At 38.9% G+C, this 26,929-nt stretch overlaps 1 protein-coding gene across 3 annotated transcripts in view; it reads left to right on the plus strand.

Annotated features, from left to right (window-relative positions):
• The window catches only part of LOC127972257 (TBC1 domain family member 22A-like), a 129,940-nt gene that overhangs the window by 68,498 nt on the left and 34,513 nt on the right, over positions 1-26,929 (plus strand). For all 3 annotated transcript variants that reach the window (XM_052575630.1, XM_052575621.1, XM_052575641.1), the window contains 2 exons: positions 5,301-5,376; positions 19,760-19,887. In XM_052575630.1, coding sequence (XP_052431590.1) covers positions 5,301-5,376; positions 19,760-19,887 — 204 coding nt within the window. The remainder of the gene's footprint in view (positions 1-5,300; positions 5,377-19,759; positions 19,888-26,929) is intronic.

Consider the following 26,929-nt stretch of genomic DNA (forward strand, 5'->3'; position numbering starts at 1 on the left):
TTTAAATACCGCAATACTGGTGTCATTTAAATATTGTTTGAAACGCGACTGAGGGGGTCACTTTTCACTGCTGCACTGTGGCGAGGACATGACTGTACCCAAACATGAAAGTTCAGAAACTGAAGCTGTAGAATTAGCCACACATATCCACTGCCCGCTGCCATCAGCTCGTGCGCCTCACACATACGAGCGCAACTTCAGCGCTAGATTAAGCAACCCTCAGACACTTTTAGCAGCCTTTTTCCATAGAATATTTATACTGACAAATGTAGCAACTTTTTTTTTATAAACCTATGATTCAGGTGGAAGATGTCGCCAGTGCTGCCCCGCGAGAGAGAGGGCTGACTCTCCGGGTCCGGCACAGTGTCGTCTCTCTCTCTGTCTTTTCTGTGCAGTGAGCAGCAGGAAAGCTGAACTGCAGCTGATAAATGAGTACAAAACAGCGTTTCCATGCACCTGTTGCTTACTGACTGTTTGGAATTATAAATGAGTTTATAGTTCGTCTGTTAATATTATGCACTTGTTGTGTGTTGGTTTATTTATTATTATTTTTTGGTTACTCAGATGCAGGCAGTGTGCTGCATGATACAAAAAGTAATATAGCCAAAACCACCACATAGCCGCTCATCATGCATCTACTGTACATGCATGTTGATCTTATCAGATTATATCACAGTTATAAATGAGAGTGACTCCTGGTTATATGTTAATCTATCTGATTAGACCACTTCCTGTCACAGCATGTTATAGAAGTTCAAGTCAGAACCTTTCTATTTCTCCTTTTCAAGATTATAAAATCTTCCCAGCTCGGTTCAGGGCTAATTAATTGTTTTGCTGTGGATAGCGGATTGTTTACAGCTCCCAGGGTCCAGTGTGTAAGGGCACCTGCACTTAATTAAAGCACGGGTGCTTTAATAATGCAGATGTAATTACGGAGGTCTTTGGGCAGGCTTAATGCATGCTTAATACTGACCCACTCTTCCTGCCTCAGAGGTAATTGCATTGCATCCATGTGTCGCCAGGACATGACATACAAGGAGTGAGAGAAAGAGGGATTTAACTTGTTTAGCTCTTGCTATCCAATGGATTTCTAATCAGATGTCGTCATCAGGGCAATCTCCCAGAGTTAAAGCAATGAATAAACAAAAAAAAATAACTGGGGATCTCGTTATGCCCTACATCCAATTGGAGTGTTGTTGGAGTCAGTTTTGCTTGTTAGCATACACTAGGAAGTAGTTATATCCAAGATTGGTGTTACTGGGCTTCTTTTTCTGCTGTGTCATGCAGGGAAGTTTTGCAAACACCAAAATTGAATTACCAGTACCACTCCTCGTGTATATAAGAATGTCGGCGGACACTTCTGATGACGAAACTTTTGTCACAAGGACAGGGCATGGACCATCTTGAAATGCGGGCGGCTGAAGTATACTTTAGGCATTAAACATCAAACATGGAATTAGGGATATCGTCAAGTCCTTATCTTCCACAAGGAAAATCATAAAAGTCTAGTAAATCATCATGAAACTTATTAAAATGCATTGTTCGGTCTTGAGCTACAGGACCTGTCCTTTCGTGACGTTGTGGTGTGATGCTTCCTGCCCAGTGTGCAACTGTTTTCTAAAGCTTTAGAAAATACTTAGATAAAAAAAATTCACTGTTCATTTTCCATTTTGCTTGTTGCACCTTTCAGAGAAAGCCTCTTGGACATGGCACTGTCATCAGTTTATGTGCATTGTATAGCAGTAAAAAAACTGATAGTGCCGGGTTTGGCTCAATATCCCAATAGAGTGTTGTTTCTGAGTCAGTTTTGACTGTTAACATGGATTTAGCACTTGGTAGGTACGCGGGAGTTGGAGCCAAGACTTTGCCCACGAGATGCCCTTGTAATATGTTCTCAGATCTGACCTGATTGTGACTGCATCTTGATTCGTGACTCTCACCCCTTTCCCCACAGCGCAGCTACTTTGCCCTAACTCTCAGGGACTCCTGCGGAGATAGATTAGCCCGGCTAGAGCGTTGATGTTCACTGAGCCACATGCATCCTCCAGGGTCAGTGCTCCAGCTGAAGATTAGGTGTAGACCTGTGAAAGTAGGCCAAGCACGGACTCTGCTACTGACACCCCATCTGTTTCAGTGCCGCCTCATTGTGCTGACCTTTTAAAGTCATGTTTCGAGGTCACGGCAAAGAGGAGGTAGCTGGTTTTAATGCTCGTTTCCAGCTATTCATGTATTTGTCTTAGGCACCTCTGGAGTGCCGAGGTTGCACATCTGAGCCTGAAGGACAGCTGAAACTGTTTATCGGTTAATGACTTCATTCCCCTCGTGGGTGTTTGCCGCCTTAGCTGCTCCCCGCCTACATTAAAGCATTCTGACTCTGAAATCTCTTCAAAGAAGGACCCATAGACCTACTTACATAGTGCAGAATGTCTTTCTGTCCACCTTTGCAAGTTGAAGACCGATTACGAAAATACATCTCTTTGTTCAGTCCAGGGTATTTACACTTGTTGGGGTTTCCAAGACACAGAGGAACATGATATTTGGAAAGAAATTAGGTGATTGTACAAAGTGTATAATTACATCTCCTGCAACCATTACCTCTTGACAAATTTTGAATCCCTCAAAGAGCCACTTAGTGGTTGATACAGTGAAAATGGATTGGAATAAAAAGCCATTGAGATAATACTGATATCAGTGCAATGTTTATTCAAAGGAAAAGGCTAGCTAGCCATTTGAATGTAGTCTCTATACAATTACGGATGTCTTTTGTCACTATATGTACTTGAGCTTCAAGAGTTCTTAAGAAAGTGTCCCCATTAAGCATGATATGACCCAGACCACTTGATAAGGTGTCACCATTATTATCACTCAAACTGGCATCTCTCCATTTGTCCAATGAAGTTATACATTTTCATGGTCATTATGACAGTAATTCTGATGTCAAACGACATCTGAAAATTAGGAGCAGCTTCTGTGTAGCCATGCATTCCAAGTACAGTGAAGACAGTGAAGGTTGAAAGCAAAAGCTTTAGACTATTCTAAAACTTGCTGTGTGTTTTTTGCTTATTTTCTTGGCTGCGGTCTGTCCTGCACACATTCATATGACCTTCCAAGTTACAAACTTGCAAGTTCTTTCATATGCTCCATCTTCTCCTGACACTGTTAGGTTTAGGGAGGTGTTTTCACAGCGGGTATCTTTGTACATAATTCATGGGTGAATGTCCCTCTTCTGTGCAATGCATACTGTACATGCATACTCTATTTGTTGTTTTCTTTGTATGCATATCTTCTTCACATCAGCATTTTTATTGCTGTGAATGATGGGTCTTCCGCTTCTTTGGATTATGTCCATGCCTGACAATCTCAGGATAGTTAACCACCCAATTCATCATCGCTTGTTTTACGCTGTTTCTATGGGCAGTATAGCTAGGCTAAGTTTCCTCCAGCGGGAGTGCAGAGGAAATCCCACTGAGGCTTGGGGAGTGATGGAGGTGGGTGGGGGTCTCTTAAGTATCTGTCTGGTCAAGAAGGGTCTTTTAATGTAGGCTGAAATGAATGTGGTAATTAAGCTGCACTGTGGGCCACGTGACCTTGGTGAATATTATCACTTAATTATAAGATCACTATTCCCAGCACGCATTTGAGCTCTGCTAGCACACAGTTCCTTTCTCAGTGCGGATGGGCGGTGGTGCATGTACTTGTTCATACATATGTATAGGGTGTGTTCAAAGTGTGTGCTAGCTAAGATATTGTCTAACCATTACTTTTACCAACTAATTGTTGCAATAGAAATAACAACTTTACACCAAAGAACTGTAACCTATTAGAAAAAATCTACTTTGAAGTAACAATGGTATAACTTTTGATTTCATGTGTAACATTTTTTAAAACAATGAGTAACGCTGCTGTAGTACGAAGATTTATAAAGACGAATTGTCATAAACATCTCATAATTATTACTCATTATTAGTTTACACCAGTTTTTTTACATTTGTGCAGATTTTATTGGAGTTTATGGCAATGTTACTCATTATACATTTATGACATTGGTGTAATTATGACATTGGTGTCATTATACCATTGTCATAATCTTGTACTTGTAACAAGTATTATTGCAAACTTAAACTCATGATAACATTATCATAAACAGCTCCTAATAAGTAACAGCGTTTTAAACTTGTAACCAGTAACAATGGAATGAAGTAAAACCAAAACATGTAAAGCACGTGTTGTCACAAACAGACTCCGATTTAAAGAGCACCTATTATGTAAAAATTTCATTTTATAAGGTGTTTGAGTCTGAAAACAACCAGCCTAAAATGGTAAAACTCCACCCACTATTTTTTTTTTTTTTAATCTGAATAAATCATAAATCGTTTTACAAACAAGCGGTTCCATATATTTTCCTATGTCATCTTAGTTAAAAAGTCCTGCTCATTTGTGATGAGCTCTGCCCTATTAACATAGACACAGCCCTATGTGAGAAGCAGCAGTCCACCATTACTGTTTTCCCTCTGTAGCTGCTGAAGATACAATGTCAACGCCAAATTAGCATTACAAGTGTTGTGTGTTGGGATGCGCCAATGAATATAAAAGTCTTCAAGTCTTCACAAGTCTTCATACAAGTCTTCACCACCGAGGACACAGTGTTTAAATCTAATTTATGAAGGAAATGTTCTGGAAAAAAACACAAAAGTTTCTACATGTTTGTGTTGATCCTTTTACGCCTGGCTGCGTGCTACCATAATGACCGTAAATAGGAATGTGGTAGTTAAAAATTTTATAAGAAAGCAATGTGAAGTCGACCACTTGAATTTGACAAGCTCATAATCACAAGTGGGACTTAAAGTTAGTAAAGTTAGGCATCATGAGGCCAGCTATGTCATTATTTTTGTATCGCCGTGCTCCCCATCTGTGTAAGTCATACATGCGCATTTATTATGAATAATACAATAAGATGACTGATTTTTAAACCGAGTATGTTTTGTTTAAAGATAACAGGCTTGTACTAATAGTGGGATGTTTTGTTTGCAAAGGCCAGCATTGGTATGCAGGAGCATGAGATCTTGAAGCTCCACCCTCTCCTGAAAAGGGAGAGGCCAAAGACTATTTTTACATTTTGTTAAAAGGGCCATAATAAGTCCCCTTTAAAGGCATTTAGGAAGAATTAACTAATTAATTAATTATTTATTTATTTTTCTCTCTTTTTTCTTTATATTTAGCAAATTTGTGTTATTGTCATGCATTTCTTTGGATGAATATGTGTATAGTTTTAAATTTCTCATCTCTCTATTTCCCTCAAGGACAACTACACCTTCGCCCAGCCTGGGATCCAGAGGAAAGTGAAGGCACTGGAGGAGCTGGTCAGCCGAATTGATGGTTAGTACCATTGGTGAAGCCCATCCTACTTAGATCTGCACTCTCCTTTTTTCTGCCTGTGTCCTCTCTCTCTCTCTCTCTCTCTCTCTCTCTCTCTCTCTCAATCTCTCTCTCTCTCTCCTCTCTCTCTCTTCTCTCTTCTCTCTTCTCTCTCTGACTAACCCATAGCCCCAGCCCCCTTCAGCTGCAGTGTCAGCCCCAATCAGTGCACCAGTGCTTTCGCCTTTACTAGAGAGCGCTCGCTGCTCTGGCCAGGAAAGCAAAAGGCACTGGAGCAAAAGCCTCTCTCATTACTTTCTATTAGGTGACCGTGATCAGTATTCAATGCCCATTTCTCAGAGACAGGAAGCCCTCTCCTCTCCTCCTCCATGAGGACTCTATCTCCTTAGCCTGCATTAGACCCAATGATTGCTTTAATTTCTGAGAGAAAGACTGCAGTCAGAGCATATTGTTGATATTTTGGCCACACTCACTTTGTGTCTTGGTGGGGAATAGAGAGAGACTGTGTGTGTTTCATTCTCATCAGTTTTTACGGTCTATATATAGAGCTGCTTGATCAGCTGCTCCAATTCTGTTTTGATTGCCTACTCGATTCTATACATTTGTTCCAGCAAAAGCTTTTTTTGTCTCTTCCAGTTTGATTATTCAGTTATATACTAGATCTGGCAGAGGAAAATATGGTTGAAAAGTGGCTGATCACAATAATTTTTGCTTTTCCACTAAATAAATTCCTCTATTTTCTAAGCACGAAGACAGCTACCTTCAGGCTTTACCCACATCTGTCTCCACAGACAAAAAACAAGGTGTACCTACCTGAAACCCTCGAAAACTAGATGTTCCTCTAGTTTGCATTAGTCTAGTGCTTTTAAATCGAGTAATGTGATGCATTTCACAGAGACAAGCACATTGACATTGGTTTAATGAGCCTGGCGGGTGAGCGTTATCAATTGAAGTCTTTGTACTCAGGCTTGTTCTTGAGTGACCTTCACATTGTCAGGCTCCAGAGCTTTTCGCCTGTCACATTTATTGTGTTTAGCCACTCTTGATTACAGATTATGTCTTCTGTTAGACTTTTAAATGGGGTTTGGAAGCGCTTTTTTCAAAGAAACCAATTAAAGGGAACGATTGATATTTGAGATTTATGCATTCGACACTTGCCTTTATTCTTTTCACCAGTTTTCAGCTAACCAATAACTTATACTTTTTGAGTAATTATAAAGGATACAGTTAGTGATACTGTTGGATATGTGTGTACTGGAACTGTTTCTTGCTCGGGTAATTGCTATTTTAATGTTTTTATTGGAGTCATGGCCTATCATGTAGCAAATATTCAGCATGTGTATAATATCACACATTTTAATATTATGTTCAGAAATCTGCTAAAATCATTAAATGAACTATGTGTCATTTTACATTATATACCAAAATTATCAAATTTATCATTGTGATTAATCTATTTCCAAATTACCTGCCCTAATGGTTGTGTAAAAATAAACTGTCCTGTTGTTTTATTGGTTGGTCAAATGGTTATCCGTCCAGAATAAGGAAGAGTGTGCGCCAAATTGTATGAGGTATTAACAAATGTATTGATTGTAAGGACAGCAAAAAAGCAATACAATAAGATTTCAATGACAAGCAATTTGACCATGTGTGACATAGCTATACGACTAGGGCTGCACGATGTGTCGTTTAAGAATCGATATCGTGATGTACGAATCCACGATAGTCACATCGCAGGATGTGCGATGTAGGCTGTTGTAGTTGATCCGTTATTCATTAACTGTATGGGCCAGCTGCTCCCCGGCCCTTGACGAATGTGATTCGCGGAGAGCGTGAGAGAAAGAGCACGCGAGAGGTAGAGCACGAGAAAGAACGCACGCACGCGAGAGAGAGGGAGAGTGTGCGAGAGAGAGAAAGAGACAGAGGGAGAGAGAGAGAGAGCTTCAAACAACACGAGCGCTGTCTTGCTCTCTCTCCCTCGCGCATATTAATCAATTGACACGATGGTGTCGATGTTTAAATCATTTAAAATGAGAATGTAAATCTGCTCACCCCATTTTTGTTTGTAAGAAAAAAATTGATTAGATTTCATATCGCAATATATATCGCAGAAAAATAAAATATCGCAATGTCATTTTTTCCCAATATCGTGCAGCCCTATATACAACACAACAAAATCAATCTGAATCCATCCCATACATTCTTTGTCATGAAATCCAATTGTTTGTTTACACCAAAAAGTTCACAGTTTGAACATTCTTGTTTCCTTTATATAATTTTCAAGATCTGAGGAAAATAATCCATTGTCGCTTTCAGTATGGCTGTTAAAGTCATATACAATTATTAACAAAGTCAAATTAAACCGTTTTCATTTTATGCAAAACATGTCACATGTATTGCTGCCGCATCCGGTTAGGAGATATGTGAGAAACATATTGGTTGCTCCTATATTCTTAGGCAGAGCAAAAAGAGATAATTTTTCTGGCAGTGTTGTCTAAAATGTAAGTTACTGAATATTGACCTCTTGTTTATTGAACTGTTGGATAAAAGCAATATGACATTACCAGTCAAGCTGCTGATCTGATGCTGATAAGATTTTGTTAACAAATTGGCACTTTTTGCTTCTTGCCCGAACATCTTCTCAAACAGAAATGAGCTTATTGCAAGTGAAGTTTAGATGCCAAACACCTCTTTCACATTTCCCATTACTCCTTCATTTTAGTTCTTCTACTCTGATCAAACCTAATTTGATTGAGTCAGTTGAGTTGGGATTTCTTGTCCACATCAGATAATCACTTTTCTTGATTTAGTCCTGTGGGTCAGCGTGCTGTGTTCACAGTATAAATCATTTGGTTCGACTTGGTAGGACAAGACGCAAATAGCAATAGTATGTTTTAATACTTACCACCTGGGCCAACAGGAACAACATGCCAATAAACCGGATCACAAAAGAAAAGCTTTTGGTTTCTCACTGCTTTCCCTAGTTTGCTTTCCCATACTCTGCAGTCACCCAAGTGAAAGTTAGGCTTTTCTTATTTAGGATCAAGTTCAAAGTTCAAAGAAGGTCAAAGTGTGCATTTCCTTACATCTTCAATGTATGGTGACTCTTTTCCCATCATCCCTTTATCTTGTCCTCTGAACAGGCCTCGCTCTGTTTGGATTGCACTTTCCATTTATAAAAGACGTGCCAGAGAGAGAGAGAGTGTAATTGCTGGTCACCAGAGAGCTGGGTTTCTGCCATGCTCATCTTCATCAGGCTGCCTGGATCACTGTCACATTATTTCCAAATTTCCTCCTTGTAAGGACGGCACATGTCGACCTTAATCAGGCTGCTCTTAAATCTGGCGCTGTTGTGGTTTTTTACATCATATTCTCCCCTATAATAAAGTTGGGGATGTAAATCAATCAGGCGAACCCTTTTTGCACTCTTTTCTTCGCCAGCTCACTGAGGCATGTAGCATGCTTGGTCACTCTCCTGTCCCGAACAGAGGTTATGGTACCTCTTCCAACACTAATGAGGCTGGGGGTTTTGAACATGCCGCTGCTGGGAAGGTCTGAGTCCAGTCCTGCGGTGTAGTGATCAGGGTATGTGGTCGCCACAGACGCTTGACTCTCCAACACCTTTGTTCACGGGACATGTTCATTCTGCCTTCGTTGACATATAGCGCCTCTCAGTCAGAGTACAGCTAGGGCATGTTTGTCAATGCCCACAGTGACCCACCGACATGACAGCCATTCCCTGCTGGAAGCTGCCGCCGAACATCAACAAGAGAGGCCAAAGGTTTTCTGGCCTCGCAGCTGTGAGCTGTCCGTCCCATCTCGCTTACATCGACACAGTGTGTTTGTGTACACCCAGATGTTCAGATACAAATGCGCTGCTCAGGTGCTGAGGTCACTCTTAAGCAACACCTGTTTTCTTTTCTTTTTTTTATGGAAGCAGTGCCTTTGAAAGCCACTGTTGGGAATAATGCCAGTAATGAATGCGCAGAGGAAAAGAGAAAGAATTGCATCACATACCTGTTCCACGTTTGGAAACGCATCAAAAAATCATGTGTCTCATCTAACTGAATGGTTATTTCACAGATAATTAAGTCAAAGTGGTAAGTTTGTGTGGTGAATGTTCATGCTAAACCCAAAGTCACATTGCCAGCTTGTTGTGGTTGGTTGCCAAGGCATTTCTAGGTTGTTACTTGCTGACCCATGCTGAAAGTGCCCACCGCCAAGTCAATGATATTCTCGATACGGGTCCCGTAAAAGTTAATATGCATATGCAGTGAAAACATTATTACTCTACTTAGCAAAACATTGCTAAATCATATCTGAGCATATATTTCAAGCTCCATTGTTTATGGATAAACTTTTCATGAACTAGGATTATAAATACTTGAGAAAATGTCTGAGAATGAGAAAATGCTGCTCTTTATACAGACTGTGAAACGTGAAAGTGATGTAGAAGTGCTGTAGAGTTTGACAGAAATAACACATAATGGCTAATGATACAGGTACGTGTGCGCGCACATACACACACACACACACACACATATATATATATATATATATATATATATATATATATATATATATATATATATATATATATATATATATATATATATATAATTTGAAATAGGTAATCTAAAAAGCAAAGAAACTATTTCTTTCCACTGAGAACAACACTGCAGACTGAAAACCTGACATTGTAACACTGGTATGTCTAATGTAAGGTCTTTTTATGTCCTTTGGCTGCATCACGTGTATGCAGATGTACTTTCATGCGTAACCCCATGCATTTTGTCATGCTTCATGTTTGTCAAGCCTTTGCCTGTAGAGCAGTGTTGAATTTTACTATGAAGACCTCTTTATGTCTCACTTTATTTCACGCTTTCAGTCAAAAATAATATCTCTGCTTCTCTGAAGTCATTGTGATAGATCAAGTTTTCAAACAGCTACATTGATTTCTTTTACATTTTCTGTACGTCACCAGAAGGTCCAAAGCGGCCTGCCAATTTCTTCACCGTAGAGTGATCCTAGGGTTTAATTATCTGCCTGCTTTTCGAAAGAGCCACAAGCTTTTTATTGGATTTTCACATCATAACCACCTTCAAGATATTGCCATTTCCACTTCCTGTTCTCATAATTACATGCAGAGGACAGTCTCAACATTAACCATGGAAAATTTGAAGTCTCTAACTCCAATTCTCTAGTGCTACCACTTTTGCAATATTTTTATGCTAATAACTTTTGAACCGTAAGCAAGAAAATGAAAATTTAAAAATTTAAAAATTGGCTCATGCCAAGTCAAATGAACCCCAAAATTAAAAAAATCGCAAGGTTTAATTTTTTTCCCCCATTGTTTTCAAGTGTTTGAAAAACGTACTTTTTCGAATTTTCACCAAAATTTGCTCAGATCATCTTCAGACCATGCCAGAAAAAAAAGTTATGGAATTCAAGTTGATTCGACCAACTGTTCTCGAATGACACGTGAACACATTTGACGAAATGCACACTAAAATCAACGTGAGGCTATATCTCCACAATAGTTTGGCTATATTGAGACCAAACTTGGTGTGTGTTATAACAAGCATGATGGTGTGATGCTCCATGCCATGCTCAGCTCCTAAATTTGCCGGTGCTTGGCCCCATAATTGCTGCTTGCAGCTATATTTTACTTTGTTTTTATTAATTTGAAATTTGTTTTATGTTTTATTGAATTTATATAAATATGATTTATTTATATAGTCTGTACTTTGTGACAGATGACTAATTACAACCAACAGTAATGTTTACACACACACATTATATATAATGTGGGGACTGCTAAACGGAACGATCACACTAGTCAAACGAACCAGGCTTTGGGGTTTCAGATTGCCTAGTGTGAACACACCCTTATTATTCTTCCACATCTCTAATCACAGTCTCTAATCACCAATCAATCGCCAATGTTGTTCCGCACCACACTCTGCTGCGTTGGGTCACACGATCATCCAGGTCTTTAATAGGAAGGAGCCTGTTATAATGTAAAGATTGAGACTCTGAACTAGTAATTTGTTTTTCTATAACAAATTATAAAATATTTTCTATAAAAACTTGAATGTCCTGGCAGTGACAAATAGCTTGTTTTATATTTAATTAATTAATTAATTAATTAATTAATTAATTAATTAATTAATGTTATAGATTTAAGGTTTAAGTTCAGATTTACAAGAAATAGTGTAACTGCTACTATGTAAAACGAAATCTGCTGTAAAAAGCACCTTATTTGTTTAAAGTGATTGTAAACCAAATATTATCGCACTTTTGTTCATATAGCAGTACTTTTTGCATTTTTAATATATATATATATATATATATTTATTTATTTATTTATATATATATATATATATATATATATATTATAAGTGAGCGTAAGATACTTTCAATTTGAATCAGTCAATGAATCAATCAAAAAGTTTTGACTGCTAATTATTACAAAATTATGATGACTGATGATGACTGCTATCATCAGATTACTTTCTCAATGTGCAATATAAAATGCATCATGTTTGGTCAGGTTAATATTATGCATAATGTAAATTAGACGGCCATTTTTAGTGGAGAATATATATATATATATATATATATATATATATGTATATGTATATATATATATATATATATATTTTTTTTTTTTTTGAATATGAATATGTCCTCAGTGTCTCTCTTGCTCTCTCTGGCACACTTGTTTCATGTCTTTTTAACGCTCACACTCCACTCTCATTAGGAAACTAAACACACTATTGTCACAGTATGCTTTCAGTTCGTTCGAGGGCTTGTAGTAATTACCAGTCGTATTAGACGATAACCCATAAGAGTTGTTTAAAGCTAAAACAATTCTGCTCATCTGAAGGACCCCAGAACGCGAACACTGTTTCCTCTTATCTCGCCTGTTTTGTATGAATACATTGAGGTTCATCAGCATGCAAATTGCTCAAGGTGAATTTAATTTGCGTAAATGAGGACACAATGTGGGCTTTTTCACACGAATCATATAAGGTTAGAAAGAACACAACATTTCAGGTGGGGTTTTAAAGAGACTCCTTAGAAAATGCGGGGGGGGGGGAGGGGATTACAAATGCAGATTTGAACATCAAATTTGCTTTTCTGATCCCAACAGAAAAACCTCATCTTCAATAAAACAAAGCTATTTGATTTGTTTTTGTCTGAATTTCTTCTTTTGTACATCTTAAAACATTAAAAAAACTCACCTAATAATGAAAATTCAGTTATTTTCAATGATTTCCATGATTGATCGTTGTTTAAATTAATGATCAATTAATAGTGAACCTTAATGCTGCAAAATGCATCTATTTCAGCGGCACACATTACTCTGAATAAAATGCTAGTAGCACGATTGTATAATGAATAGATGTGATTATGATCATTTGATAAAATGAAGAGAGCACAAATGAGAGATCATTTTACTTTGTTGACTATTTCCTATCCCGTCACGGAGACAGCTGAACGTGCCTCTATAAATGGTTTTGTGGTGCTCATGTTGCATTTTAAAACAATTGCAATGTTTTCAAATGATATAATGGCATTTAAAATAAAATTATCCCAAACGTAACTGTGGCTGTGCTGCGGAGTCAGTGAACTGCTTCCATCTGTGCAGCAAAACACACTGTTTCTCACATGAAACATTTTTATGAGCTTTATGTTATATGCTACTGTTCCCAGAAAAAAAAAAAAAAAAAATCAATAGAGTTGTTAACAAAGAAAAAAAGAAAAGAAATGTTTTTATATGAGTATTATGACCAGTACTTTGTTTGATGCTGCTGGATCCTGTTTTGGAAAATGTCAGGTTTTTCATTTTTGTGTTCCGGTAGGCCTATTTGTTTTTTCTAAATCCAGAATTTACAGTACATTAGATGTTCACAATGCATGCGTGCACACGAGTACAGAGCCAGTGTGGATATGGCTAGATGTATTTGAAGTTATGCACACATCTTGTTCGGCACAAATCAAAATGTTTCCGTATTCGCAAAGTATTTGAATGTTATACTATTTATAATGTAAACCACGCTTGTAGGATACTTTACCAGCATTCGCATATGGACGGAATAGATCATTCTCCTTACTAGAGCAAAAAGTCATGGCATAGTCTTGGCATATACTACGGTATGCTATGGTCTATTTAAACTGACCAGTGTAACATTTTATGTGTTTTGTTGGCTGTTATTTTATTTTGATAATGAACAGTCTGCGTAAATTTGAATTGTATTCGTGCTAGAATATGTGGGGTGTGTGCGTGTGATCAAAGAGCTGAAACATTAAAACAAAATAATAATAATAGTTTTTGGAGTAAGGTATATGTGGCGAGTGGGGCGGGGCCGAGAGGCGTGGGAACAAGGAGTGAGGCCAGGTGTAGTGATTGGAGATGAGCTACACCTGCGCCCCACCGCCGGTATCGAGTCCCATGTAGGAGATGGAAGGATATAAAACTGGAGCGACTATAGTGAGGGACGAGAGAGGACCAGGCCTGGGCCATATTTTATGTTTTGGTTTTTATTTATGCGCACCAGTCGTCCGTTCCCACCTCCTTCTTCCGGATGATTAGGAAGTTTAATATTATTACAGTATATTCTGCAAGAAGTGTTCTAAGTTGTGGCATCACCGTTTAGTGACATAATTGAATGCACCAGGGAAACTTATGGTTCACAGTGCCTTTTAATTGCTGTTTTGAATCCAGAAATTATTTATTCACAAATTATAAGCTCTGATTATGTGTCACATGTTTGTTCCGATTTCATTAATTGGTCATGTACCATGTTCCTGTCCTCAGTGTTTCATTAATTAGTTCATTTGTTCCCAGGTGTGTCCCATTGTGTCGTGTTTAAATAATGTTCCCTATGTTGAGTTATTTGTCTGCTGTTTAATGTCTTTTAGTTCCTGTGTATGCCTGTTGATGATTAAATGCTATATATTGAAGAATTCTGATGCATCTCCTCACTCCTTCTTGAGTGTAATGTGACAGAACAGCAGACCCAAGAAAAGTAATCGGCATCCCGGTTTCTTCTGAAGTCCGCGATCATCTCCACTGTTTTGAGCGTGTTCAGCTCCAGGTTGTTAAGTCTACACCAGACAGCCAGCTGCTCAACCTCTTGTCTGTAAGCAGACTCATTACCATCCTGGATGAGGCCGATGACTGTGGTGTCGTCTGCAAACTTTAGGAGCTTGACAGAGGGGTCTTTAGAGGTGCAGTCATTGGTGTACAGGGAAAAGAGCAGAGGGGAGAGAACACATCCCTGAGGGGCACCAGTGTTGGTGGAGCAGCTGTTTGATGTGAATTTCCCCAGTCTCACTAACTGTTGCCTATCTGTCAGAAAGCTGGTGATCCACTGACAGATAGAGCTAGGAACAGAGAGCTGGGTCAGTTTGGTCTAGAAGATGGGATGATGGTGTTGAAAGCCGAACTGAAGTCCACAAACAGGATCCTCACATAAGTCCCTGTTTTGTGCAATCCCATGTTGATTGCATCATCCACTAACCTGTTTGATCGGTAAGCAAACTGCAGGGAGTACAGTAAGGGTCCAGTGATATCCTTCAGATGAGCCAGAACCAGTTTTTCAAATGACTTCATGATGACAGACGTTAGAGCCACAGGTCTGTAGTCGTTAAGTTCTGCTATCATGGGTTTCTTTGGGATGGGGATGATGGTGGAGCGTTTGAAGCAGGAAGGCACTTCACACAACTCCAGAGATCTGTTGAAGATCGGTGAAAAGATGGGAGCAGCTGGTCAGCACAGGTTTTCAGACAGGCTCGTGTAACGCCATCTGGGCCTGGTACTTTTCTTCTTTTGTTCTTCCTGAAGACCTGGCACACATCATCTTCACAGATTTGAAGAGCAGGAGGTGTGGAGAAGGGGATTGCAGGAGGTGTTAACGGTTATGTAGAGAGATGGTCAGAATGGGTTATGTGGGTTTCAAATCTACAATAAAACTCATTCAGCAAGTCGTTGATTAGCCTCAGTGCAAGGGGATGGTGTCTTGTAGTTGGTGATGGCTCTCAGTCCTCTCCACACTGAAGTTGAGTCATTGGAAGGAAACTGGTCTTCCAACTTTTTAGCGTAGGTCCTTTTAGCCGCTCTAATCTCTTTGTTCAGTGTGTTCCTGGCCTGATTGTACAAGACCCTGTCCCCATTTCTGTAGGCATCCTCTTTGGCCTGACAAAGATGTCTGAGTTTTGCTGTAAACCATGGCTTATCATTGTTGAATGTTAAATAAGTCCTGGTAGGAATGCATATATCCTCACAGAAACTAATATAGGATCTTACGGTCTATGTGAGTTCGTCCAGATCGGTGGTAGCAGCTTCAAAAACACTCCAATCAGTGAGGTCAAAACAAGATTGTAAATCCTGCTCTGTTTCGCTGGTCCATCTCTTCACAGTCCTTACTACAGGTTTAGCAGATTTAAGTTTTTGCTTATAGGTCGGAATAAGATGAAGCAGACAGTGATCAGACAGCCCCAAAGCTGCTCGTGGACCAGAGTGATATGCATCTTTTATTGTGGTGTAGCAGTGATCCAATATATTACTGTCTCTGGTGGTACATGTGATGTGCTGTCTGTATTTTGGCAGTTCAAGGGAGAGATTGGCTTTATTAAAGTCCCCAAGAATGATTAAAACAGAGTCCGGGTGTTGTTCTGTCTCTGTGATCTGATCAGCGAGTTTCTGTAAAGCTGAGCTCACATGCGCTTGTGGAGGAATGTAAATACTAACCAGAATGAAAGAGTGAAACTGCCGCGGCGAATAGAACGGCTTGCGGTTGAGAAACAGCACATCTAGACCTAAACATCACATCTTCTTTAACACAGTTACATCTGTACACCAGCGTTCATTGATGTAAAAGCATGTCCCGCCGCCTCGTGATTTCTGCGTTGCAATCTGCTCTAAACATCTGAAAGTCCGGCAGATGGAGCCCGCTGTCAGGTATGGAGTCATTCAGCCAGGTTTCCATGAAACACAGAGCAGCAGAGTGTGAGAAATCCTTATTTGTCCGAGAGAGCAGAAGGAGTTTGTCTGTTTTGTTGGGTAGAGAGTGGAGATTTGCCAGATGGATGCTAGGCAACAGTGTTTGAATGCCTTAGTTGTCCACAGTGTGAAAAGATGCATCTCAAAATCATAAAGTCACTGCTGGAAAGGGTTCAAATATGCAAAGATGCTGGAAAACTGAAGAATCTGCAGGACCTTAAAGATTTTTCTGAAGAACGCTGCTCAGTTTAACTGTTCAGAACAAACAAGGGACTCATGCACAACCATCACAAAACAGAAAGACAGCCGAGGATCATCAGGGAACAGAACACAGTACTAAGAACCAAAGGTTCCCAAACTTTTGAATGGGGTTATTTAAATAATTTTTTGTCTTTGGGACTAAATGTAAACATCTTTTATGTACAATATCTTACTCAGGACTCTACTAAATAAAAAATAACATGCATTTAGTATGATCTCTCTTATTTTTTGAAAATAATTTTCAACATTTTCACATTTTCACAGATTCTACAAGGGATACCCAAACTTTCGAGCCCCACTATATGTGGCTCTGTTCTGGTTTGCCGGTTGGTCACGAATTTCCACAAATTCAATAATATTTAGGCATTGTTTCTTTTCCTAAATCCTCACCATCTAACCCTCTTATTTCACAGGTTTATTTTATTGTCATTCACTTTTTATCACTGTTTTCCCATCTCTTACTGTGGTAAACACCGGGGAAGGGAAAAGAAAGATTTCATGCCCAGAATTTAGAATTTGTCCGATTAATTTATCTGTTCCCCCATTTTAGTTAAATCATGGGATATTTAATGAACAAAATTAATGAAACCTGGACAGTGGCCACAAATGTAGAAGTCGTAGGAATTAATTAATAAAATATTTCTATTTAAATGTACTTTTAAAATTTAAATCACATTGAAAGCTTTATTTGTACATTATGAGTGAACTATTATGAATGTATTTATATACTGTCATCGTCACTCACAGCCCCTCTCGCGTGTTTTACGCATTAGCCGCACGCAGCCCAAAATGAAATGGCTTAATTGATCACCGATGGCTTTAATTGATTGCATCTCTTATCGACAATAGAGAGAGAGAGAGAGAGAGAGAGAAATGGTTCATTGGCAACTAGCTGAAATAAAATGTTTAAGGATTTTATTTTATTTCAAGTAACAAAAAATTAGTTTTTAATGGTCTTGGTCCCACTTTATATTAGGTGGCCTTAACTACTATGTACTTACATAAAAAAATAAGTACAAAGTACTTATTGTATACATATTGTATTGTAAAACACTTTTGCTGCTATTGAGGTGGGATAGGGGTAAGGTTAGGGAGAGGTTTGGAGGTATGGGTAAGTTTAAGGGTGGGTTAAGGAGTAAAGTATGGGTCAACAGTGTAATTATTAATGTAATTACAGAAATTAAATACAGATGTAATTACATGTAGTTTTTTTTTAAATATAAGTACAATGTTAAAACATGTATGTACACAATAAGTACATTGCACTAAATTATTAATTAAAATGTAAGTACATAGTAGTTAAGGCCACTTAATATAAAGTGGGTCCATGGTTTTAGTTAATGATAATAACCCTGGCTGGGCTTGTATAAGTCATATACAGATATACAGCTGTTGCAATCTCACAGAAGGTGTCCGAGCTGGTTTTGGCTGGAAATACAGCGAGGGTAAGACAGAGGGTCAGTGCAGATGTAATTACGGGATGGTTGGGTGGGGGCAGAAGTCAAGAAGAAGTCCATTGCTCAGCAGAATCATGGCAAACAGCTCACTTGTCTTTCTGTGAACTCTGACCTCTGCCTGTTTCCCATCCCCCTCAAAACTTGCAGTTGGAAAAAGTATGAAAGAAAATGTGTACTGTTTGCTGGAAACCATTTTCTGCTTATTCTAACATATTGTAATTTTTTATTGTGGGCTACCTGAAATAATTTCCAAAGTTACACCTCCAAGCTTCTAAGCGGGTTGTTTAGGGTCAGTGAAATAGAGCGTTTGTGTGTGTGCTTTTGCACGTGCGCGTATGTGTGTGTGTATGTGTGTGTTTGTGTGCGCGTGTGTGCGCAATTGCACGCATGCTGGATGAAAGTGGATTTAAAAAGTCAAATGCATATTAAAACTCTGGTAAGTTTATTTTACGGACCAATTCTCACTATTAACTTGCTTATCAGCATGCATATTACTAGCGTATTGGCTGTTTATTAGTACTTATAAAGCACATATTAATGCCTTATTCTACATAACCATATTTTCGATCCCTTAATCCACTACATACTTAAACTTAACTGCCTTACTAACTATTAAGAAGCAACAAGTTAGTAGTTTATGGATGCAAAAGTCATAGTTAATCCTCAAACTAATGTGTGTCCAAAACATTAAATGCGTATGAAACACAATGCATGCATAGACTACACTTTTGAGTAAATTGTAGCATGATGTTAAACTATAAGCTATTTTGTTTTCATCATCATGGCCATCGTTATCCTTAATTAGGTTAAAATGGGCACGATTTTTTAGATTATAAAATAAGCAAAATTGTTGTGTTCGTTCCGTCAGTCTGTCGCCTCTGTGTCTTGGCAGTGAGATGTATTCAGCGTTAATGAGGATAAGTTGTTTATTCAGGAGAGCTGGATGTGAGAATGACACCGTCAAGACAAGCGTGAGGTTTGACAGGAGTACATCTTCGACATGGCTGGGTGTATGCTTGTAGCTAGAGCTTGATATTTTGTCTTTATTTTTCATCTTTATTATGACGTATTTATGTACTTACTCTGAAATTACTTTTATATACAAACCATTGAAAAACTTAAGGGCAGTTTTCACACATGATCATATTTAATTATTGCATAGATTTATATCACCCGCAACCCCCAACCAAAGCCTGTCATGCATGTGACGGTTAAAGAATAGCGTCGGTGTCAGGATGTGAATAAAGATGCTTCTATTTCTGCAGGGACACGCAGTCATGCATGTTACCCATCAGTCGCGTGTCCGTGTTGATTAAAAAGACGCCCATAAATAAAGCTGCTGTTTCCTCTCAAACATAACACGCTCGGACATTGGGATGACAGCTGAGTAATTACCTCATGCTTACACGACAGCATCGAGCACATGACGGCATGGACGGAGAAATTCTTTATGGATTTATTAGGTTGTTATGTCTTACGCCTGGCAGGCTGTCATCTGTGAACTGTGTCATTGTGTCCGTAGAGTGGCTGTCATTTATTGTTTGGTCCCAGTTTTACTGAAGAGAATATAATGATGCTTTAATCATCTGTAATGGATGAATGGGGTGAATGGCGTCAGGGTGGTGATTTGCTGTACTGTTCTTGTCTTTAACAGAGAATGTACATCGCCACATGCAGCAGTATGAGGTGGAGTATTTGCAGTTCGCCTTCCGCTGGATGAACAACCTGCTCATGAGAGAACTTCCTCTGCGCTGCACCATTCGCCTCTGGGACACTTATCAGGTAAAAGAGACTCTCAACAGTCTCTGATGTGGTCAAATACATAAATAGGATGTGCAGCTGTTTTTCAAAAATTAATATCATTTACTCACTCTTAGCCACTTTTCACCTTTAGAATTAAAATAAAATAAAATGTGCTGCTTGATCACAAAACAAGTCATAAGGGTCAATTTCTTGAAATTTAGATTTATACTAGGGCCGGGACTCGATTAAAAAAATAATCTAATTAATTAGAGGCTTTGTAATTAATTAATCGGAATTAATCGCATTTTAATCGCATATAAATATTTGACCTGAGAACAGTGAGAAGTATTTTTTTTCACATGGATTTATAGTATACCATTAAATAATGACTGAATACATAAGCTTTAGCAACAAAATATTGTTTATTTTTGTTCAACCAAATCTAGCAGACCAGTGCAATTTTTTGCCTTGAAGTGTAGCAACAGCATATTTAGAAACAATTTAGAAATAGTACATTTCAGAAATTCAGGAAGCTTATAGGTGCTGGAACCTTCTGTAAAGTATTTTTTTTTTTTTAAGTAAAACACAATACTGTCAATTACATTCAGAACATTGGAAACCCTGACTATTAGAAAACATCTCTCTGTTGCTTCAGAGGCCATAACATACTAAGTCCAACTCTCAATAACCTTGGCCAAAACAATAAAGAGTTCAACATAAACTGTTGCACCAACAAAATAATACATAGTTCAACATAAAGTGTAAAGTCCACGCTAGCTGCTATATGTTTTGCGTTGAGGTGATACTTGAGACTCGGATGTGCTGCGGTGATATGCGAACGCTAGTTGGTGCTTCAGTATAATCGGTCCGCCGAAACTCATCCAGTGAGAAACGTTCCGCGGTGCAAAAATAAGTTATTAAAAATGCGGGATTTCTTTTCTGTAATTAATTAATCTTAATTAACGCGTTATTTTTTGTGTAATTAATTAATCTCAATTAACGCGTTAAAGTCCCGGCCCTAATTTATGCATCATCTGAAATAATAAATAAGCTTTCCGTTGATGTATGGTTTGTTAGGATATGACAGTATTTGGTTTGAGATACAACTATTTGAAAATCTGGAACATTGGAGGATTCGGACTCAAAAAAAATAAAAAAATCAAATCTAAATACTGAGAAAATCACCTTTAAAGTTGTCCAAATGAAGTTCTCAGCAATGCATATTATTATTATTATTATTATTATTATATAAAAAAATTGATTTTGATATATTTACGGTTGGAAATTTACAAAATATCTTCATGAATCTTTTCTCACTATCTTTGATTTTTTTTTTTTTTTTTTTTTTTGCATAAAATAAAAATCTACAATTTTGACCCGTACAAGTTTTTTTTTTTTTTTGGCAATAAAAATATACCCCAGCGACTAAGGACTTTTTAAGACTTAAGACAGTTTTGTGGTCTAGGGTCACAAATAAAATAAAGCAAATTATATTTAATCTCTCAAAACTGTGGCATTTCCTGTTTTTTATTTTAAATTTTTTTTAGCCATTTAGAAAGGTGTTTTTTTTCTTTCTTTTTTCTATTAGACAGAAACAGGATTCCATAGATGTTTGTCAAAAACTTTAAAAAAAAATTTTTTTTCCATTTATGCTGCATAAAAGTAGATTTTTTTACACTGCCCTTTTTCCTGGCTATGAGAAGGTGGTGACCAGGGTAAACTTTTTTTTTTTTTTTCAAAAAAGACTACTCATGGGTTTTCTTAATAAGTATCTGAGGCCCTGTGTAATTATGATGTTTTAGGGCATGCGTCGGTGGGTCCGAATTATTATTATTATCATTTTATTTTATTTTTTTTTGATACAGCTAGAATGAGTGAAATGTGCTAGCTTTTAATCTTCTGTAATGCTTTTAATCATCAAATGATGCAACAGTTTGGGCTGGAACACTCAAAGAATAGAAAAAGACTTTACACATTATACACAATGTCTTTCTGAAGGTGTATTGTTGTAGTGACAGTCCTATAATAATAAATTATTTAAAGAATTAACATTCTGAGAATGTTTTGCTGTCTAAAAACTGAAGCACTGTAAGCTGACCTCTGTTAAATGTATAGCGTTTATAAACGAATCAATAATAAACAGATATGTAATAAACTAGGAATTCAGATGCAGGCTTTGTGAAATGTATCAAACTTTTTTTACTTAACAAATTCAATTGAATGGAAATTTGGTATGGCACAGTATCAATAATTTTCAGTTAATAACAATTTAATCTTTGGACTATTCTTCACACAAAGCTGTTGCATGACATCTGAAGATTTGGTTGTAGATCAGTGGTTCCCAAAATTCGTAGACCATGGGTTCTCAGCCAGGGCCCGGGGTCCACTAAGAGGCCTCTGCAAACTTACAAGGGTCCACTGAAATATTAACATAAATTAAATGCTTAAATGCTAATGCTAACTGAAATTATATGTATTTTTGTTGTGCTTATTGAAGAACAGTTCTCGGAAGCTTTACAATCACAAAATGAGTTGTGGTTATTTAATTTAATAAAGTAGTACTCACATTTTCTGATCACAAACAAAGTCTTTGATTATCTTTGAATATTGTGATATGTTTAGGATACCTTTTGTGTTGTTTTTTTTTGGCCATTTTGGAACATTAAAATTTAATCCTTATTTACATTCATTTTATTGAAAAGAGCAGCCAGGAATTATTTTATATAGTTAATAATTTCACAATAAATGACAGCAGAACTTTCTACCTGGTCTTATATAAGACACAATAACAATAATAATAATAATAATACAGTGACAGCAAGAGAATATTTGACAGCAAGAATTGAAGATCATTTCAATGCATCTACCATAGTAAGCTACACCTGAAGAACACTATGAAATGTGTTCTTGATATACCAATACCAATGATATACCAATGATATACCAACTTTTATAAGCTGACATTTCTGAAGGCAGTTGCTTCACATTTAGGCCCCGTCCACACGGAGACGCATTTCTGTGAATACGCACACATTTTTTATCGGATAGGCGTTTCGTCCACACGGATCCGGCGTTTTCATCAGGTGAAACCACTATTTTTTGAAACCGGGTCCCAGAGTGGATAAATTTGAAAACGCCGTCTTTGCATTTTCGTCTGGACGGCTAATCCGTATATTTTCTGAAACGATGACGTCATCAGCCCACGTCTCCCCCCTAGTCAGACACCTCTACGTCACGTAACAGCAACAAAAACATGAACAAACACTGAAAGATTGTCTTTTTATTAAATAAAATTAACACTATTTAATAAATGTATTGTTCCATGTTCGTTTGTGTACCACGCGCATGGTTTATGAGCATAGTCCAAGTCTTCTTCTCTGTTTTTAGTGTATCTCTGTGGCAGAATTACAGTGCCACATACTGGTCTGGCATGTATACTACATCATTATGCGGTTTCGTGTGGACGCGGATATTTCTTGAGACGAGGAATAAAAAGATCGGATTGGGGTAAGCTCCGTCTCCGTGTGGACGGGGCCTTAGTTTTTTTTTTAGGTGTAGATGGCTCGATTTTTAACACCAAGCCATGAAAAGACCCAGAGCATGAAAGAGGATGAATCTTAGCCCAGCCAGGAACCTCAGAGGTGTTACTGACATCTAACCCAACACTTGTGGAAAAGTCTCTTCTGTTCTTTATGGTGTCCGGTACAACAAGCTGCCATTTGAGTGAATGCAACATTTCTGACGTTGCTGTGCACTCAGCTCAAGATAGTGTGATAATTATCCTTAATTCTTACTTATTCCTTTGAGGAAATCTTGATTTGATCGTCCTGTCGACTACAGATGCCCACTGTATTAAATGTCCGTTTCCTTCAATCTCTACGGTACAGATGAAATGCTTTCAACAGCTGACAGTCTCTTTATTCTACTTGACTGATTTGTATTTTACACAGTTTGTAACCATTGCCGATAGAAAGTTCACGTGCTTTGTTTGCCCTATTCGTTACTCACTGGGGACGTGTCATTGGATTCTTTCTGACAACACCAGCCTCGTCACTGGTGCATGTCGATGTGTACGTTAGCTCAGAGCCGCCTCAAAAACACTCTCGTTAGGCCAGTCACAAGTCAGTAACACTAGGACATTATTGATGGTTTCTTTCATTAAAGAGATATTTCTTCTATTATGGGGGGAGGGGGTTCAACTACTTTCGCTTATTTTCATTGGTGAAGGTCTTTGTTTGATTTGAGACACCCTGAGATGCTTTAAGATATTGATTTTGCCAGCTGAGCAAACAGTGAAAGCCAGGGCAAGAAGAGATAACTGCAGAAGGATTTGCAGCAGCAACCCTTGATTATTTTACGCTTTATTGATGCTTGAGGTCATTTTTACTTTAGTTTCCACTGACTTCAACAGAAGAGTGATCTGAGTAACTACATAACCTGCCTACAAATGAACACACCGCTCTGTCTTTATTTATTTATGACTATTACTATACATTTAGAGAATGTAATTTATCATCCAAAGCAGTATAGAAGTGTCAGTGGCGCATAAGAGTTTCCGCAAACAAAGAAACGGAAAAATCTGAACAAATGTTCTATGTTTGTATGTTTCATTGGTTTTCGAAAACTTTCTTGCCTTTTTCAAGACACGCGCAAATGTTGTCATTTCCTATAACCATCAAGTAAAAATGAATAACATGTTTCTTTACACCTCAAATACATGTGTGTGTGTGAGCGCGTTATTATCAATGTTGAAAACCATTTTTGATTAATATTTTTGTGGATACACTTCCGTTCAATAGTTTGGTGAAAGAAAGATTTAGGAAAGAAATGTAAAGCTTTTATTCTTTAAGAATGTGTTTGTAACAATACAAACTTCCTAATCATCCGGAAGAAGGAGGCGGGAACCGGCGCACAAGCAAAAACATTTTAATATTCAAAAATAAACAAAACAGCGCGTCAGCCCCTCACGGCGACTGACGCGCACAAATAAAAGCAAACACATAAAATAACGTCCCAGGCCTGGTCCTCTCTCGTCCTTCATGGTCGTCACTCCAGTTTTATATCCTTCCATCTCCTACGTGGGACTCGATACTGGCGGTGGGGCGCAGGTGTAGCTCATCTCCAATCACTACACCTGGCCTCACTCCTCGTTCCCACGCCTCTCGGCCCCGCCCCACTCGCCACATATCCCCATCGCCCCTCGCAGGCCGGGGGGTACCCTCGAGACTGCGCTCTACTCCCCCCCCCCCCCCCCCTTCCCTCCGGGGGGGACCGCTCAAGGGGACCTGCAGGAACCTGGGGGTAGGACAGACGAGGCGAGAGAAAAGGAGATGGAAGGAGGAGCGACAAGGACGAGAGAGGGGAGAGAAAAAAAAAAAAAAAAAAAAAAAATCCGGTTCCCAGACGCACTGCTGCTCGGCCCTCCACCGGCTGGGTGATCTCCTCCGCGGTGACCGGCGGTGGCACTGGACGGCACGACACACCTCCGCCGCCCGGTGGACGGCGACGGCTCCTCCGATTTTGGGCAGCGGCAGGAGTCCCCCGTTCCCTGCCCCTCCGGATTCCGTCACGGAGGCGGCAGGCTCCGGCCCCCTGGCGAACGGCGCCGACTCCTCCGTTCCCTCACGGATGGCAGCCGCCCCTCCATATCGTGGGCGGTCGGCAGCGAGCTCGCCCGTCCCCGGCAACTCGCTCCAGCCCACCGCCTCGAGCGTCCATGGCGGCACATACCTCGCCTGCTCGAGGGCACCGCGGATTCACCACAGCGGCGAGGGATCTTCAGCAGCGCGTCCCTCCTTCTCCCAGGCTTCGGCACCACTGTAACAATACGAACTTCCTAATCATCCGGAAGAAGGAGGCGGGAACCGGCGCACAATCAAAAACATTTTAATATTCAAAAATAAACAAAACAGCGCGTCAGCCCCTCACGGCGACTGACGCGCACAAATAAAAGCAAACACATAAAATAACGTCCCAGGCCTGGTCCTCTCTCGTCCTTCACGGTCGTCACTCCAGTTTTATATCCTTCCATCTCCTACGTGGGACTCGATACTGGTGGTGGGGCGCAGGTGTAGCTCATCTCCAATCACTACACCTGACCTCACTCCTCGTTCCCACGCCTCTCAGCCCCGCCCCACTCGCCACAGTGTTAAATCGATCAAAGGTGACAGTAAAGACATGTTACTGGCAGATACAAAATTGAGTCAATTGAGACAAGTTTTCAACACTGGGAATGATAAGATACATTATTAATAATTGAGAAAGGAAGATTAGAGTCTCAAGTAAAAGAGCCAAAGAAAATAATGCAAGAGCAACAGTTACAGTCTTCTTTTATCCTTTCCTTGAGCATGTTTACAATATCAAATGTGACACATTTAACCCAAACCTATTCTTTCATAAGTGTTTGCAGTTGATTCAAAAGTTTATCGGGTTTTTAGCTCTTGCTCGAAACTTTTGGATGCCTTTCCTTTGTATATATTCAAACTGGGCAGGCCACACTGTTATTCAAAGAGAAGTGAACTGAGCTCATCTTTCTTTGAAATGAAAGGTGATGTGTGCCATTCGGAAGTCTTCAAAATGGGACATTTCCAATGCGTAAACTTGTGTGTGCATTGACCTGTTACTGTGGTCATGGCGTCACACCCTACTGTTACCTCGGCCAAAATCCTTTCTCACACTTCCATCAAATCACTGGGCCATGTCATTCATGTTTGGCCAGAAGCTCTGAAAGCCTTGCTGTCAGGACCGTGAGCTTGCTTGAAAGTGCTCGCTCTGTGTTTTTGTGCTGTGAGTTGACTTCAGATGGAAACTTTTCTGACTTGAACTTGTCAAAGGAAATTTTATAGGTCATGTGTAGTTGAAATAAAAAAAAATCATATTCCAGTTGATTCCTTTGAACTAAAGTAATTAGAGTATAATGTGTTATGGTAATCATCATATAGTGTGTGTGCGTGTGTGTGTGTGGATATAGAAATAGATATAGATATACATAGCAGTGTAACACTTTCTTCATACTTTGTTTAAAACATTCAGTAAAATCATATTTTATTTAACCCTTTTCTGGTCTCTCTTTTTTTCTTTT

Source organism: Carassius gibelio, chromosome A4 (genome assembly GCF_023724105.1).
Source record: "Carassius gibelio isolate Cgi1373 ecotype wild population from Czech Republic chromosome A4, carGib1.2-hapl.c, whole genome shotgun sequence".
Classification (NCBI taxonomy): domain Eukaryota; kingdom Metazoa; phylum Chordata; class Actinopteri; order Cypriniformes; family Cyprinidae; genus Carassius; species Carassius gibelio.